We start from the raw sequence: 13,471 nt of genomic DNA, 5'->3' as shown, positions 1-13,471 counted from the left end.
TGAGGCAGGAGAATGGCGTGAACCCAGGAGGCGGAGCTTGCAGTAAGCCGAGATTGCGCCACCGCACTCCAGCCTGGGCGACAGAGCGAGACTCTATCTCAAAAAAAAAAAAAAAAAAAAGTTNTACTCGGGAGGCTGAGGCAGGAGAATGGCGTGAACCCAGGAGGCGGAGCTTGCAGTAAGCCGAGATTGCGCCACCGCACTCCAGCCTGGGCGACAGAGCGAGACTCTATCTCAAAAAAAAAAAAAAAAAAAAAGTTCAAGAAAGAGAATTATTACAGGGAAACATGGATTTATGAAATCTTTTAACAGGATGAAGATACTCCAGAGGAACGTAATGAAAGAGTCAATGTCCCTGAAAAGGCAACAGGGGAATTCATCTAGTGTATAAGTAGGAGAAATTAGCTTAAGATAAAATAAGGTTCTTCTTTCCTTTCAGAATTACAAGAGGAAAGAACGGATATGTATTAGTGAGGTGCATGGATGGCGCATGCAGGAAACACTCACTTTAATGATGTTGTCAGGAGCTCTGTTCATGTTGAGGTTCTTGATTCTCACTGTCAGTTGGCGGGCAGTCTTGCAGGTTAGAAGGTACTTGCTGATTAGAGGGTTAAGAAACTCAGTCCCTTCAAAATGCTTCAGTCCTAAAGCTAACAAACTGAGAAAGGAGCAATGACACTAAATCTCACTTCACAGTCCTTCCTTCTAAAGGGCCTCCCCAGACTAACACATTTTACAATCTACTTTTTCTCATTTTTTCTTAAGACAAGGTCTCACTCTGTTAACTGGGCTGGAGTGCAGTGGCACAATTGCAGCCCACTGCAGCCACTACTTCCTAAGCTGAAGCGATTCTCCAGTCTCAGCCTCCCAAAGTGCTGGGATTACAATCATGAGCCCATGGCGTGTGGCCCAATCTAGTTTTTCATTTTTTCAGACAGGATCTTGCTCTGTTGTCCAGGCTGGAGAGCAGTGGCATGATTACAGTGCATTGCAGCCTTGAATGCCTGGGTTCAATTGATTCTCGCACTTCAGCCTCCTGAGTATCTGTGGCCATAAACGTTTGCTACCATGCCTAGCTAATGTTTTCTTTCATTATTTGTAGAGACCAGTTCTCACTTTGTTGCCCAGGCTGATCTTGAACTCCTGGCCTCAAGCGATCCTCCTGCCTCGGCCTCCCAAAGTGCCGGCATTACAGGTGTGAGCCGCCATGGCTGGCCAATCTACTTTTTTGACAACTAATTCTTGTATAAGTTGGTGACTACTCAGTAGAAAATTTCAGGTATTTAGTGAGTAGTGATTAAGTACTATGAATAAGAATCAAATAGTTCACAATTAAGTAGGAGCAAGAGAAACGTCATAAATCATTAATAAATGTCAGATCGTGATGAGCTGTATATTAACAATACAAAGGAAGTTCAAAGAGAATACATGGGAAGGAAAATGATCCTAATAAAACAAATATAAAATGAATAATAAGTACCCTGTCAGACAAATTAAACTGGCACCAATACTATCCTCTAACATAACATATATAATCATGGTTACATATATACATATTTGCTGATAACAGTGTGGCAGTACACACAAAGAGCCATACAAATGTTCATAATCTAGATGGGCGCGGTGGCTCATGCCTGTAATCCCAGGACTTTGGGAGGCCACGAGTGGGTGGATCATTTGAGGTCAGGAGATCAAGAGCAGCCTGGGCAACAGAGACCCTCACCTGTACACAAAAAATTACCCATGTATGGTGGCACACGCCTGTGGTCCCAGCTACTCCATGGAGGCTGAAGCAGGAGGATTGCTCGATCCCAGGAGTTCAAGGCCGCAGTGAGCTGTGATTGCAACACTGCACTCCAGCCTGGATAAAAGAGTAAGATCTTGTCTCTAAATAAATAACACTAAAAGTGAACCTCCTGCCTTGGCCTTTCAAAGTGCTGGGATTACAGATGGGAGCCAACACGTCCGGTCTAAAACAATTTAAAAATGTGTGTGACATCCCCCAGAAAGCAGTATTTGGCACAAACAAGCACGTCCTAGAGGAATCTGCTCATCTATACTGCTCTTCCTTTTGTCTTTTGTGTCCATGTTTTATTATACAAATCTTACTTCCCCTAAACTCCTCAAAGGAACTATGTCTTCTCCTTGGGATATTCTGCTGTTTTGATCCCCCAGAGTAAACACTTACTTGTCCTCAGCCTTGGTGAAGAGTATCTTATCCTGGGGATTCTTTGCCTTCAGGGAACACACTGGAAGTAACTCTGGGTACATGAAAACCTTGCTTGTGGCCAGGATCCAAGCCACTTGCTTTGGCAAACAGGGAAATTCATTGGCTATAAGAAAATAAATCTCGGATAAATCAGCTTCTAGGAAAAAAAAGGGCTTCAAAAAGCCTGTGAATGCATTTCTGCATTTAGGTAGAGCTGTCCTTATCTAACTGGATTTCCCTCCCATCTGCCTACCATTCCCCAAAGAGTTTCCACAGTCTTTCTTCAACTAACATTATGTCTAAATGAAGGCCCATTCAATGGCTATAAAAGTTGACTCTCTTTTTTTTTTTTTTTTTTTGAGACGGAGTCTCGCTCTGTCGCCCAGGCTAGAGTGCAGTGGCTGGATCTCAGCTCACTGCAAGCTCCGCCTCCCGGGTTCACGCCATTCTCCTGCCTCAGCCTCCTGAGTAGCTGGGACTACAGGCGCCCGCCACCTCGCCCGGCTAGTTTTTTGTATTTTTTAGTAGAAACGGGGTTTCACCGTGTTAGCCAGGATGGTCTCGATCTCCTGACCTCGTGATACCCGTCTCAGCTTCCCAAAGTGCTGGGATTACAGGCTTGAGCCACCGCACCCGGCTGTTCTTTTTTTTTTTTTTAAGATGGAGTCTGGCTCTGTCACCCAGGTTGGAGTGCGTAGCGCAATCTCGGGTCACTGCAAGCTCTGCCTCCCGGGTTCACGTCATTCTCCTGCCTCAGCCTTCTGAGTAGCTAGGACAACAGGTGCCTGCCACCACGCCCGGCTGATTTTTTGTATTTTTAGTAGAGACAGGGTTTCACTGTAGACAGGATGGTCTCGATCTCCTGACCTTGTGATCCGACTGCCTCGGCCTCCCAAAGTGCTGGATTACAGGTGTGAGCCACTGAGCCTGGCCTCTCTTACTCTTTCTTACGTGTAACACTTTATTCACAAAGTAAAACAAACACTTAAAAAGTACCTAGTAATAACTGTCACATAGTGTATGCTCAAAAATGTTTTACCTCCTTTCCCCTTTAAATCTTTGAAGGATAATAGACCTTCAACAATGCTTTTTTTCTTCCAGGATAAAATTCTAGGCCAGGCATGCTGGCTCATGCCTGTAATCCCAGCACTTTGGGAGGCCGAGGCAGGGGGATCACCTGAGGTCTGGAATTCAAGACCAGCCTGGCCAACATAGTGAAACCCCATTTCTACTAAAAATGCAAAAATTAGCCAGGCATGTTCGCACGCACCTATAAATCCAGCTACTCCGGAGGCTGAGGCAGGAGAATTGTTTGAATTTGGGAGGCAGAGGTTGTAGTGAGCCGAGATCACCTCACTGCACTGCAGCCTGAGTGACAGAGCGAGACCCCATCTTAAAAAAAAAAAAAAACCACACACAAAAAAGATTCCAACTTCTTTAATCTCCCTCACAAATCTGGTATTCCAAATTTTACTTTTATTTGATTTTTACTTAACTTGCATTAAGTTCTCCCAGATTCCTCCTGAGGTTGGGAACAAAAGAACCATAAAAGGAATGAGACAATTCAGTCTCATTCATTTCTCTCTCCCTCTCTCAGTCTCTCACTTTCAGGAACCTCTGCAATTCTAAAGACAAAACTACTATATCCGTATTTCTCCTTCCATAAGTGTTATTTTTATATCCCCAGAAGAAAGCAACAGGTCACCAGATGTGTAAGATAATACTATAATTTGGTATTAAATCACATTTTCATTACCATTTTGTATCACTTAACATAGCTATTAAAGTAGTTTGGGATCTGTGTCTATGATATAGTACACTTAAATTCAACTATATTCAATTTAATGATAAGACTCAGGGATTTAAAATAGCATCCAAAGACAAACCCAAATCCAGAACAAACCACAAGTAATTTACTAAATCAGCAAACAAATCAGAAGCAAATATTTGCTTAAGCAAACAGCAAATATTTTCTCAAAAAATATTAAACCAATGCAAGGTAGAATCTAAACCGGCAAATTTTTAAAAAATACTGAATATGGCAAATGTACAATCTCTAACGTGCCTAACTTGCAAGACATTTCATTCAGAATGGAGACATCACCTATGATAGAATCATTATGGTAAATCAAGTTAGTTGATCTTAATGAAGAGAGTAAAAAGCTAAACATGACCAAACTTTACCACCTGACTTTCATCTTTACCAGGCCCCAGTTTATTTTGATCTGACTCCTAATACCCCTCATATTGCTGTAGTCAAATTCTTAGCACTGAGCTTCAGATCTCTACCTCCCATATTCCTATACTGTCCACTGCCTCCATGCCTTACCCAGGCCCAGAGATTATCATGTAATTCTAGAACTCAGATAATGAGTACGAAGGGAGGATAAAAGAGAGAAGAAAGAAATTACAAATGTCCTGTGTCCTCCATTCCTAGGCAAGTATCCTAGGAAGTTATCTATGGGATAAGATTCCCACCACCTCTCACCGCAAGTAAAAATTTAAAGCTGACACATCTGTCTCCTACCAGTCTTCTTGACAGTTTTATGAGGGCTGCAGTCAATGCTGACATGTGTGCTGAAGTCTTCAATAAGCTGCATAGCTCCCATCAAGTTACAGGGTTGGAACAGGGTCTGAAACTTGGGGTTGTACTGATGGTGAAGGGCGATGGAGCTTTGAGCAAAGGTTCCCAGCTCTTTCTGGGAAAACAGGACACAAGAAGATCTAAGACAATTCCAGATAATTAATACCAGTAGCCTTCAGAATCTAAATGAGAAGCTGACCTTCCTACTACAGGATAAAAACAGGTAAAAATCATCATAAAGTCTTTCACAATAAACTACTCTGTTAAGATTACACCTGAGTTCCCAGATATTCAGGGATTGTATTCTTGGTTTACTTTTAGACTTAGTGAGAAACACTAAGGAATATACGGTCTAGTTCTCGAACTAGAATGAAGATTATGAAGAATGAAGATTCTTTTTTTTTTTTTTTTTGAGACGGAGTCTCGCTCTGTCGCCCAGGCTGGAGTGTAATGGTACGATCTTGACTCACTGAAGTCTCCACTTCCCAGGCTCAAGCGATTCTTCTGCATCCACCTCCCAAGTAGCTGGGATTAATTACAGGCGCCCTCCAGCATGTCCGGCTATTTTTTGTATTTTAAGTAGAGACTGGATTTCACCATGTTGGTCAAGCTGTTCTCGAACTCCTGACCTCAAGCGATCCAGCCACTTCAGCCTACCAAGGTGCTGAGATTACAGGCATGAGTCACTGCACCCAGCCAAGAATTAGGACTATTACTTTTATTTTATTATTTATTTTGAGACCGGATCTCACTCTGCCGCCCAGGCTGGAGTGCAGTGGCGCGATCTCAGCTCACTGCAACCCCTACCTCCCAGGCTCAAGCTATCCTTCCATCTCTGCCTCCCAAGTAGCTGAGACTACAGGTACGCACCACATCTGGCTAATTTTTGTATTTTGTAGAGATGGGCTTTCAGCATGTTGCCCCAGCTGGTCTCGAACTACTGGGGTCACGCAATCTGCCTGCTTTGGCCTCTCACAAAGTGCTGGGATTACAGGGATAGCCACCGTGCCCAGTCTCAACATCTATAAAAGGAACAGTGGTACCAAAAAACCTAAGAAGTTAGTTTGGATCTAAAGATAAGGAGGATTCAATAAAAATATCAGAAGGACAGTACTAAGAAAATTGAATACACTCCTTGTCCTTTCATGGGAATCAGTGGCTTATGTTCTCTCAGCAAATACAGGAAGCCTTAACAGAAAGTAGGCAAAGCAATCAAAAACACCCAAGAGAGAAGAATAAATATAGATTATGATCAGTGAATAACTGTGAGAAATAACCTGCCAAGCTAATTTCACACTCTAGTCTTTAGAGTTAGGGATATTTGGAAACTTACAAGAAATATCCTGGTGGTACTGGCCTCCGGACTGAGATTGGGGTTGCAGGTGGCAAGAAGGTGGATTTGGGTCAAGAGCTGAACGTGCTGGGGATGGAAAGAAAATAATGAAGTGACATGTTGCCACACTGTCATTTCAGGAACCCAGAGAGATTTTTTTTTTTTTTTCTTCTTGGAGACAGGATCTCTGTCACCTAGGCTGCTGTGCAGTGATGCAATCATGGCTCCACGCCCTCTCAACCTCCTGTGCTCAAGCAATCCTCCCACCTCAGCCTCCTGAGTAGCTGGGACCACAGGTGCATGGCACCATGCCTGGCTAATGTATTTTTATTTTTTGTAGAGACAGGGTCGCACTATGTTGCCCAGGTTGCTCTTGAACTCCCTGGCTCAAGCAATCCTCCCACTTCAGTCTCCCAAAGTGCTGGGTTTACAGGTGTGAGTCACCATAACCCAGCCCCCAGAGAGACAATAACTAAGATGTTTGCAACTTTATCACATATATTTTGCTTTCTGAAAGGAGTATGAGAACAACATAGAATCTTGGCATAAATCTCTCAGACATGTTCCCTTGAACAAAATGACAGAATGAGAGGAAGCTTAATCTTAATCCAGAGGGACTGAGATTAGAAAAAGGAAAAAAAAACCTACTTCTCACAGTGAAGGTTGTTAAATTTCAGAATGGATTACTAAGGACTCTTTGAAATCTGTATTTCTGAATACCATTAGTATCCTTGTATGCTCTCTTCCTTGAGCCATAGGGCATGAACATGATGACTTCTCGAGCTCCTAGATGTGAAGATACTATGGTTTTAGCAGGTGGTAAGATAACTATCACTGACTTTTACAAAGCTGTTAATTTCTGGCCTCAGAGTTAGGCCTTGGTATAATCCAATATTAACATGACCAAGAAAAGTCTTACCTGCTGCATCTGCTGCTGGAGTCTCTTCCTCTGTGCTGGGTCCAGAATCAGAGTCTGATGAACTTTCTCACTCTGGGGTTTAACCTTCTCTACTTCCTGCAGCTGTTTGGCTGAAGATTTCTTCATCTTCAGCTGTTCAAATAGCTCCTTCACTGTCCGATGTTGTTCATTCAGCAAGTTGGCCAGTGGTTCCTCAAACCTATTCCCAACAGGGAGATGACTGAATTTGAGTGTTTCCCTAGGTCCACAACACATCCAATTTGTTCTAATGATGAGCAAAGAACCTGAACAATTTTCATTGTCTTCTAATCTGACAACTCACTTTAGTCAACAATCAAACTCCCAGCCTTATACAAATCTTTTCCCAAAGTAGTTAGCATGCATCAAATATGATGATTCTATATTACATTCCATCCCATTCCTCTACAATTCCTCTTCTAAATAATATACAAATGAAGAAAAAATCAAAATGCTAGGAACAGAGAAATATATGGGTAAGAAAGCAGCCAAGGAGCTGGTGGGAACTCATCATTCTCATTTCTTCCCTCATTTACTTGTTATTCCCATCCCAGGTTCAGCTTGTCCCATTTCGCTATCCACTCAGGCTGCACTGCCTTGCATTTTTTTTTTCAAAATTTAATTTTTTTTGTGACACAGTCTCGCTCTGTCGCCCAGGCTGGAATGCAGTGGTGCGATCTCAGCTCACTGCAACCTCTGCCTCCCGGGTTCAAGCGATTCTCCTGCCTTACCCTCTCAAGTAGCTGGGACTATAGGCACGTGCCACCACACCCAGCTAATTTTTTGTATTTTTAGTAGAGATGGGGTTTCACTGTGTTAGCCAGGACAGTCTCTATCTCCTGACCTCATGATCCACTCATCTCAGCTTCCCAAAGTGCGGGGATTACAGGCGTAAGCCACCATGGCTGGCCCTCAAAATTTTAAGTTTGGGAATACATGTGCAGGACATGCAGGTTTGTTACACAGGTAAACGTGTGCCTTGGTGTTTTGCTGCACCTATCAACCCATCACCTTGGTATTAAGCCCAGCTGCATCAGCAGTTTATCCTGATCCTCTCCCTTCCCCCACCCCCCCAACAGGCCCCAGTGTGTGCTGTTCCCCACCCTGCGTCCATGTGTTCTCATTGTTCAGTTCCTACTTATAAGTGAGAACATGCGGTATTGTTTTTCTGTTATTATGTTAGTTTGCTGATGGCTTCACCTCCATCCATGTCCCTGAAAGGGACGTGATACCATACCTTTTTATGGCTGTATAGTATTCCATGGTGGAATACTACATTTTCTTATTTATCTATTGCTATAATATTGGGGATTCCTTGAAATATGAGAACCTGCTTGTTGTAGCTACATAAACAGATTTTTTTTTTTTTTTTTTTTTTGGAGACGGAGTCTTGCTCTGTCACCCAGGCTGGAGTGCAGTGGCCGGATCTCAGCTCACTGCAAGCTCCTCCTCTCGGGTTCACGCCATTCTCCTGCCTCAGCCTCCCGAGTAGCTGGGACTACAGGCACCCGCCACTTTGCCCGGCTAGTTTTTTGTATTTTTTAGTAGAGACGGGGTTTCACCGTATTAGCCAGGATGGTCTCGATCTCCTGACCTCATGATCCGCCCGTCTCGGCCTCCCAAAGTGCTGGGATTACAGGCTTGAGCCACTGCGCCCGGCCAGATTTTTTTTTCTTTTGAGACGAAGTCTCACTCGGATGCCAATCTGGAGTATAGTGGCATGATCTCGGCTCACTGCAACCTCCGCCTCCCTGGTTTAAGTGATTCTCCTGCCTCAGCCTCGCAAGTCGCTGGGACTACAGGCATGCACCACCACGCTCCAGCTAATTTTTGTAGTTTTAGTAGAGACGAGGTTTCACCATGTTGGCCAGGATGGTCTCGATGTCTTGACCTCATGATCCACCTGCCTCGGCCTCCCAAAGTGGTGGGATTACAGGCGTGAGCCACCACGCCTGGCCAAAAGATCTTATCCTGACTGCATAGGGTATCAGCACATGCTTAATTACTTAAGTATCTTATTCTCCTTTTACTTCAGAACTGACATGCTAAGTTTTTGAAAAAAGTCTCTCAGGAGGGTAGGGGTAGGAAATTAGGGTTTGGAACCTTAGAAGAGGAATTTATTTGCTTATTTATTTATTTATTTATTTTTTGAAATGGAGTCTTGCTGTGTTGCCCAGGCTGGAGTGCAGTGGCATGATCTCAGCTCACTGCAACCTCTGCCTCCCGGGTTCAAGTGATTCTCCTGCCTCAGCCTGCTGAGTAGCTGGGATTACAGGCATGCATCACCACGGCCAGCTAATCTTTGTATTTTTTGTAGAGACAGGGTTTCACCATGTTAGCCAGGCTAGTCTCGAATGACTGACCTCAAGTGATCCACCCACCTCGAACTCCCAAATTGCTGGGATTACAGGTGGGAGCCACTGCACCCAGCCAGGAAGAGGAATTTAAAGGGCTAAGAGAAAATACCTTCATGGAGAGCAGTAGGGTAATATTTGAACTAACCACTCAGTTCTGTTCATGTGAACTACCATTACTTATTTTAGTATATCCTTTTCCTGCTTCATGCTAGAAGATTTTTGACTTGTTTAAGAAAGCAAGGCTTGCCAGTCAGAATGACAATTATTAAAAGGTCAAGAAACAATCGGGCGTGGTGGCTCACGCCTGTAATCCCAGCAATTTGGGAGGCCAAGGCAGGTGGATCACTTGAGATCAGTGGTTTGAGACTAGCCTGGCTAACATGGTGAAACCCTGTCTCTACGAAAAAATACAAAAATTAGCCGGCTGTGGTGATGCGTGCCTATAATCCCAGCTACTCGCGAGGCTGAGGCAGCAGAATCGCTTGAACCCAGGAGGCAGAGGTTGCAGTGAGCCGAGATCACGCCACTGCACTCCAGCCTGGGCAACACAGCAAGACTCTGTTCCAAAAAAATAGAATAGAATAGAATAGAATAGAATAGAACAGAACAGAATAAACAAATAAATTCCTCTTCTAAGGTTCCTAACTCTAACTTCCCACCCCTACCCTCCTGAGAGACTGTTTCCAGGGCTGAAGCAAAAATGGAAAAACCCAGCATGACAGTTCTGAAATAAAAGGAGAATAAGATACTTAAATGATTAAGCACGTGCTGATACCCTATGCAATCAGGATAAGACCTGTTGATGTAGCTACAACAAGCAGGTTATCATATTTCAAGTCATCTGCAATATTACAGCAATAGATAAATGTTTTCAATAGTTAATTTTAAAAAGTTATCATTTATCTATTGGGGATAAAAATTATGCTTTCTTTTATAGTATTTACTGTGGGTTTGGGCAGCACAGGGTAAAAACCTAAAGCCTGTGGGACTGTCTTATACAATCTTCTGAGAACTGAAAACCTGATCACCTGCACTACTACCACTAAAGGAACAGAAGCCCAGAAGCATAAAAAAGTAGGTAATGGAAACATAGCCTGCACGTAGTTGTATTTATTATTATTATTAATTTTTTTTTTTTTTTTTGAGATGGAGTTTCGTTCATGTTGCCCAGGCTGGAGTGCAATGGAGCGGTCTTGCCTCACTGCAACCTCTGTCTCCCAGGTTCAAGCGATTCTCCTGCCTCAGCCTCCCAAGTAGCGGGGATTACAGGCACCTGCCAACACGTCCGACTAATTTTTTTGCATTTTTAGTAGAGACAGGGTTTTGCTATGTTGGCCAGGGTGGTCTCGAACTCCTGACCTCAGGTAATATGCCCGCTTCAACATCCCAAAGTGCTGGGATTACAGGCGCGAGTCACTGCGCCCGACCTATAATTATTATTATTATTTTTTTCTTTCTTTCTTTTTGAGACGGCGTCTCTGTCTCCCAGGACGGAGTGCAGTGGCGTGATATTGGCTCATTGCAAATTCTGCCTCCTGGGTTCAAGCGATTCTCCTGCCTCAGCCTCCTGAGTAGCTGGGATTACAGGCGTGTGCTACCATGCCTGGCTAATTTTTATATTTTTAGTAGAGACGGGGTTTCACCATGTTGGTCAGGCTGGTCTCAAACTCCTGACCTCGTGATCTGACCGCCCTGGCCTCCCAAAGTGCTGGGATTACTGGTGTGAGCCACCACATCCGGCCTATTATTATTTTTTGAGAGGCAGTTTCACTCTGTCACCCAGGCTGGAGTGCAGTGGCACAATCTCGGCTCAGTGCAACCTCTGCCTCCCAGGTTCAAGCGTTTCTCCTGCCTCAGCCTCCCAAGTAGCTAGGATTACAGGCACGTGCCACCACACCCAGCTAATTTTTATATTTTTAGTAGAGATGGGGTTTTACCATGTTGACCAGGCTGGTCTGGAACTCGTGACCTCAGGTGATTTGCCCGCCTTAGCCTCCCAAAGTGCTGGGATTACAGGTGTGAGTCACCACACGTGGCCTTGCACCTGCTTTTAATAAATATTACTTGGATAACTGATAAGGGAGGCACAGATAACTCACTTGCCCAGGGTTTTTGTTTTGTTCTTTTTTTTTTCTCTCTTCTTTATTGTGTTTTAAGATGTTTTTACTATCTATGGACTTACAGAATCCAGGATGCTTTATTGAGTCAAAGATTATAACAGGTTTGCATTTGCAACCGAAAGAAAAGCAGCAACTGCCCAAGTACAGTCATGTGCCACATAATGTTTCAGTCAACAATGAACCACATATTCAGAGGTGGTTCCATAAGATTATTGTATCTTTTCTATGTTTACATACATATGTACTTACCACTGTGTTACAACTGCCTACAGTATTCAGCAGAATAACATGCTATACAGGTTTGTGGCCTGGGAGCAATATGTTATACCGTATAGCCTAGGTATGCTGTAGGCTAAACCATCAAGGTTTATCCAAGTGCTTTCTACATTTACACAATGATGAAATCGTTTAATGATAACATTTCACAGAATGTATCACCATGAGATGATATATGACTATTCTACTGAATACCAGAAGGTAACTGAATTCTAACAGGAGTTTTAAATTATTTCTATACTTTACACATTTTACTTATTTTTTTTTTTCAGACAGAGTCTCTGTCTGACACGCAGTCTGTCATCTCAGCTCACTGCAACCTCCGCTTTCTGGGTTCAAGCAATTCTCCTGCCTCAGCCTCCCGAGTAGCTGAGATTACAGACACCCGCCACCATGCCTGACTAATTTTTGTATTTTTAGTAGAAATGTGGTTTCACCATGTTGGCCAGACTGGTCTCGACTCCTGACCTGAGGTGATCCCCCCGCCTCGGCCTCCCAAAGTGCTGGGATTACAGGCGTGAGCCACCACGCCCGGCCTATACTTCCCAAATTTTAAGAAGTTACAAAGAGTTGATCAGCAGAACCAAAACACATTTATAGATCAAATCCCATTATATGTTCCCAGGATGAATGGTTCCATTCATAGCAGAATGGAATTTTGTTCTATGAGCTGTAACTTAAAATAATGGGTCAAATACTGACTTAGCAATCTTGAGGTTTTTGATGTAGTTGTACTGTGATATTTGTTGTAATGGAGAATTACTGGTATTTCTAGTTTTTAGACATTGGTTGGCATATCTTATCTTTTTTTACTAAACTGGAAAATCCCTAAAGGTCTAGCTTTCAGATAAATCCCAAGCATTCTACTTGGGTAGTAATGCTGTTAGGACACATGACTAATTAAGAGGGTCTATTCTCTTTGCTTAGTTCCACTTACAGCACAAAATGCATCCTGATCTCTAGCCATCCATCTAATGACTATATGCTGCTACTCGCAATGGATAACAATAGAATAAAGTGCAGATGCAAATCCACCAGAAAATGAGGAAAAAATTAAAGCCTCTACTTTCTGGATGCTGTAACACAAGTGCCAACCTCAGGTAGAAACGTCAGCACATACGTTTCAGACTCCTTACTGCAGGTGCTTCAGGGTTTGCTCCACTAATGCCTAGGTGACTAACAAAGTTTCAGTCACATTTAGCAAATATTAATGGCACATAAAAAGAACGAAAGGGACAGACTCGATATTACAATATGGGGTAGTTTGTGTGTCTGGCCACATAAATTCCTACATACCTCTCCAGCACCACTCACCTGGAGAAGTGGATATGGATGCCAGCTACTGTTTTTTCTCCCTTCCCAAACAGATACAGCTTGGCCTACAGCTGCACTGCCCCATACCAAGGAGACTTCACCTGACACCTAACTCCTGACAGGGCTCTGCATCCTTACATCAGTAACAGAAGTTGGTTGGGGATGAAAAATTGTTAACTGCAACTTTTGAAAACCTTTTCAGAAATAAACTTTTCCTCTATTCCAAATCTCAAGGTCTTTCAACTAGCCTACCGTAGAGCTTGAGGAGTGTTAAAGTTAGGTCGAGGCTCAGCCACACGCTCCTCCTCTTCTGGGCCGTCATCTTCCATGTTGGAGAATCC

At 43.4% G+C, this 13,471-nt stretch overlaps 1 protein-coding gene across 1 annotated transcript in view; it reads right to left on the bottom strand.

Moving 5' to 3' along the window:
• Positions 1 to 13,471, bottom strand: part of LOC112635532 (GON-4-like protein) — a 23,180-nt gene extending 9,709 nt beyond the window's left edge. The window contains exons 1-6 of the mRNA XM_025403727.1: positions 13,383 to 13,471; positions 7,046 to 7,244; positions 6,127 to 6,213; positions 4,737 to 4,908; positions 2,189 to 2,333; positions 508 to 658 (exon numbers count right to left, since the gene is read on the bottom strand). Coding sequence (XP_025259512.1) covers positions 508 to 658; positions 2,189 to 2,333; positions 4,737 to 4,908; positions 6,127 to 6,213; positions 7,046 to 7,244; positions 13,383 to 13,459 — 831 coding nt within the window. The 5' untranslated portion in view covers positions 13,460 to 13,471. The remainder of the gene's footprint in view (positions 1 to 507; positions 659 to 2,188; positions 2,334 to 4,736; positions 4,909 to 6,126; positions 6,214 to 7,045; positions 7,245 to 13,382) is intronic.

Source organism: Theropithecus gelada, chromosome 1, assembly GCF_003255815.1.
Source record: "Theropithecus gelada isolate Dixy chromosome 1, Tgel_1.0, whole genome shotgun sequence".
Classification (NCBI taxonomy): domain Eukaryota; kingdom Metazoa; phylum Chordata; class Mammalia; order Primates; family Cercopithecidae; genus Theropithecus; species Theropithecus gelada.
The sequence above is the reverse complement of the archived record's forward strand: the minus strand, read 5'-3'. Positions and strand labels throughout refer to the sequence as shown.